Source organism: Acomys russatus, chromosome 13 (genome assembly GCF_903995435.1).
Source record: "Acomys russatus chromosome 13, mAcoRus1.1, whole genome shotgun sequence".
In the NCBI taxonomy this organism is placed as follows: domain Eukaryota; kingdom Metazoa; phylum Chordata; class Mammalia; order Rodentia; family Muridae; genus Acomys; species Acomys russatus.
The window spans coordinates 51,280,536-51,285,089 of NC_067149.1; the positions used below are offsets into that span (position 1 = coordinate 51,280,536).

General features: G+C 49.6%; 1 protein-coding gene across 2 annotated transcripts; it reads right to left on the reverse strand.

Annotated features, from left to right (window-relative positions):
- Positions 1-209: 209 nt before the first annotated feature.
- Positions 210-3,698, reverse strand: LOC127197471 (tubulin alpha-3 chain). 2 transcript variants are annotated; one of them, XM_051155396.1, is made up of 4 exons: positions 3,524-3,698; positions 3,139-3,287; positions 1,519-2,199; positions 210-521 (listed from the first exon to the last, which is right to left on the reverse strand). In XM_051155396.1, the coding sequence occupies exons 1-4, from the start codon at positions 3,642-3,644 to the stop codon at positions 225-227; spliced, it is 1,248 nt and encodes a 415-aa protein (XP_051011353.1). In that variant the 5' UTR covers positions 3,645-3,698; the 3' UTR covers positions 210-224. The 2 variants fall into 2 exon arrangements, with proteins under 2 accessions (XP_051011353.1, XP_051011354.1); XM_051155397.1 differs by lacking the exon at positions 3,524-3,698 and having other exon boundaries at positions 1,519-2,195; positions 3,139-3,282.
- Positions 3,699-4,554: the final 856 nt, after the last annotated feature.

The window sequence follows — 4,554 nt, forward strand, 5'->3', positions numbered from 1 at the left end:
AACTGAAAATACAGACACATTTATTGTTTCTTAGGAAAAATCTAGTATGTTCTCCTCAGAGAAACTTACTTGGAAAAGGCAGGTATCTAGAAAGGAGTTGTGTTAGAAAGCTCAGCACACCAGGCAGGAACTAGCTCAATACGACATTTTAATAAGTAAATACATGCTTTAGTGTCAGTGGTGGGGCAGACATAAGCAGATGGCTGCCAGGCAGAGCCCCACATTCAGTACTCCTCCCCTTCTTCAGCCTCTGCTTCCACGGAGTCCACGCCCACCTCCTCATAATCCTTCTCCAGAGCTGCCAGGTCCTCGCGGGCCTCTGAGAACTCCCCTTCCTCCATGCCTTCCCCCACGTACCAGTGCACAAAGGCCCGCTTGGCGTACATGAGGTCAAACTTGTGGTCCAGGCGGGCCCAGGCCTCTGCGATGGCAGTGGTGTTGCTGAGCATGCACACGGCCCGCTGCACCTTGGCCAGGTCTCCCCCAGGGACCACGGTGGGGGGCTGGTAGTTGATGCCCACCTGCCAGAGAAGGAGAAAGGCAGTGAAGTTTATAGTGACCTCAGAAAAGATAGTTCACTCCAAGTTGGCAACTGTGGACCCTGCTCAAACTACAAATACTCATTCTATCCTTTGGGGAACGAATAAAAGATTTTGATTCTTGTAGAGCAGGCTTTCCTTGAACTCATAGAGATCTGCCTACCTCTGCCTCCCAAGTGCTGGGATTAAAGGCGTGTGCCACCACACCTGGCTTAAATAAAAGATTTTAAAGTTCTTACTTAAACCACCAATGGCCAAACTGGAAACAACACACTGAATCATCTACACCTACAGTACAACAAAGGCCAAAAAGGAGCTTACCCAAGGTATACTGTTTGCCTAGTTAAAAGAAAACTGGGGGGCTGGAAAGATGGTTCAGCTCTTAAGAGCACCGGCTGCTCTTCCACAGGTCCTTAGCTAATTCGCAGCCACCACATGGTGGCTCATAACCATCTACAATGTGATCTGATGCACTCTTCTGGTATGTAGGTGTATACACAGGCAGAGCACTGTATACATAATAATAAATTAATAAATCTTATAGGAAAAAACTGACTGAAAGTTTCATGTGTAGAAAACACCCATGAAGCTCTGATGGTGTAAGAAATAAGGCTTGGGGCCTGGATGCGGTGCTACATACCTTTAATCCTCACTCTAGGGAGGCAGAGGCAGGGGGATATCTGTGAATTTGAGGCCATCCTGGTCTATACAGTGATTTCCAGAACAGTGAGGGCTATACAGAGAAACCCTGTTTTGAAAAACCCAACCATCCAACCACCCCCACACCCCAAAACAACAATGAGAACGAGATAAAACAAGAAGGGTTGGTAGTTGACAGTTCTAAATAAGGGTTCCCAGGATTATTTACAGCACCTTAACTACTCACTACACACACTTTCTTTGGAGCCTGACATGGAAAGGGAAATTCTTCCCAGAGCCCGTCGCTTGCTCAGCTAGAATGTCACAGCACCCATCCTACCTTAAATCCCGTTGGGCACCAATCCACAAACTGGATGGTGCGCTTGGTCTTGATGGTGGCAATAGCCGCATTGACATCCTTCGGGACCACGTCGCCCCTGTACAGCATGCAGCAGGCCATGTATTTGCCATGGCGAGGGTCACACTTGACCATCTGGTTGGCTGGCTCGAAGCAAGCGTTGGTGATCTCTGCCACTGACAGCTGCTCATGGTACGCCTTCTCAGCTGAGATGACCGGGGCGTAGGTAGCCAGCGGGAAGTGGATGCGAGGGTATGGCACCAGGTTGGTCTGGAATTCTGTCAGGTCCACATTCAGGGCCCCATCAAACCTCAGGGAGGCTGTGATGGATGACACGATCTGCCCAATCAGACGATTGAGGTTGGTGTACGTGGGGCGCTCAATATCCAGGTTGCGCCGGCAGATGTCATAGATGGCTTCGTTGTCCACCATGAAAGCACAGTCAGAATGTTCCAGCGTCGTGTGTGTGGTCAGGATGGAGTTGTAGGGCTCCACGACCGCTGTGGACACCTGGGGGGCGGGGTAGATGGCAAACTCCAGCTTGGACTTCTTGCCATAGTCCACCGAAAGCCGCTCCATGAGCAGAGACGCGAACCCAGATCCTGTGCCGCCTCCAAAGCTGTGGAAGATGAGGAAGCCCTGCAGTCCCGTGCACAGATCTGCCTGTGGGAAAGCCAGAGGGTGTAAGCCAGTGACCGCAGAGCCACACCATGACCTCCGCGCCCTGCATTTGTGACTTCCGTTTCTGCAAACTGATCCAGTTCAAACTGTCTACAACACACAGGGGCGCTTGGAATACAAGGAAGACCGTGGATGCGTCTCAGCACAGGATGTGTGTAAGATGTTTTGGTAAGAACTGGGTATGGTGGGGCATGCCTTTAATTCCAGCACTGTGGAGGCAGAGGCAGGGGAATCTCTGTGAGTTGGAAGCCAGCCTTGTTTACAAAGTGAGTCCAGGACAGGTAGGGCTAAACAGAGAAACCATGTCTCAAAAAAACCAAACAAAAAAAAAAAAAAAAAAACAAAAAAAAAAAGAAAGAAAGAAAGAAAGAAAGAAGATATTTCGGTAAACTAAGTGATTCTAAGAGATTTTCCAAAATTACCATTTTTGATTCTTTTATGTCAACCTGACAAAAGCTAAAGTCATCTGAGGAGAGATCCCTTACTTAAAAACAAAAACACAACAAAAGCCTCCTTAGGATCAGGTTGTAGGAAGTCTGTAAGGCATTTCCTTAATTAGTGATTGATGGGGGAGGGCACAGCCCATTGTGCCATCCCTGGGCTGGTGGTCCAGGGCCCTATTAGGAAGCAGGCTGAGCAAGCTAAAGGAAGCAAGCCAGTAAGCAGCGCCCCTCCATGGCCTCTGCATCAGCTCCTACCTCCAGGTTCCTGCATTTTTGAGTTCCTGCCCTGACTTCCTTCAATGATGAAAAGAGCTGTGGAAGTGGAGGCTAGTTAGACCTTCTCCTCCCCATGATGCTCTGCTCATGGTGTTTCACCACAGCAACGGTAACCCAACAAGACAGTGACCCCACCACTATTAACACTGACTCTCTGGACCAGGACAAGCACCACAGGAAGCCTCCTCTGCGATCCTCTCACCAGTTTTCGGATGCGGTCCAGGACCAGGTCCACAATCTCCTTGCCAATGGTATAGTGACCTCTGGCATAGTTGTTGGCCGCATCTTCCTTCCCAGTGATGAGCTGCTCTGGGTGGAAGAGCTGCCTGTAGGTTCCTGTGCGCACTTCATCTAGAGAGAGACCATGTGGACTGTGAGTCTTTCAAGCAAGGGCCCCTCCGTTCCACTGTGCATGTCTGTCTCCAGTGTCTCCTGGCCTTTGGGGACACAAACACCACACACGGCACTCTCCGGTTCTTACTAACTAGGTCCCAGCATACAGTGCACAGCCTGGCTCTTCTGCAGAGGTTTCAGTGGGCTTCTGCCACTCTGCCAGGAAAGCCTCCACCCAGGGCCCAGGCACCTACCGACCACAGTGGGCTCCAGGTCCACAAACACTGCTCTGGGCACGTGCTTGCCGGCTCCAGTCTCACTGAAGAATGTGTTGAACGAGTCGTCCCCGCCGCCAATGGTTTTGTCACTTGGCATCTGACCGTCAGGCTGAATACCATGTTCAAGGCAGTACAACTCCCAGCAGGCATTGCCAATCTGGACACCTGCCTGCCCCACGTGGATAGAGATACACTCACGCTGGAAAACAGAACAGACACTTGACTCTCTCGCTCACGTGAACCTGTATGACTGACTGAGAGATAATTATGTACAGTACCTCAGTATCTATCTTCAGGCTTTATTTACAACAATGGCTCAGGTGTTCCTTTCCTCTCTATTAAACTGCCCATAGGTGTGGTTGTGTAAGCCCATGATCCCAGTACTCAGAAGCAAAGATTAGGGAGAGTGCATGCCCAACCCTATGTCAACACACACACACACACACACACACACACACACACACCACACAGAGAGGGGGAGAGATAGACAGATATGGGGGGGAGGGGGGAAGATTTGTCTCCTCTAAATTTGCCCTATTTGGATATATAGTTTCACTCACCCTGGCTGACCTCAACCAGTGGCAATTCTCTTGCCTCAGCCTCTCCTGGGCTAGGATCACGGATGTAAGCCACCACACCAGTCTGGCCAAACTATTAAACAGCACTTAGCCCAGAGCATAAACGTTTGCCACTCTTAAAAAAACATGGCTAGTTTAAAACTTGGAAACCATGCAATGCTAACAATAGTTCACCAGGGATAGTCACAGCAATTCTCAGAAAAATCTGTCAGGTTTTACCTTAGCCTGACAGAAGGATAGGATATTCTCCAGCTAGGACTGCCATTATAGTTCTCAGGTCACCCAGGCAAAGCCAGGATAGTCACTGTGTCTTCTATCTGCCCATCTAGATCAGCCTTTTTTTTGTTTTTGGCTTTTCGAGACAGGGTTTCTCTGTGTAGCCTTGGCTGTCCTGGAGTTGTTTGTAGACCAGGTTGGCCTGGAACTCAC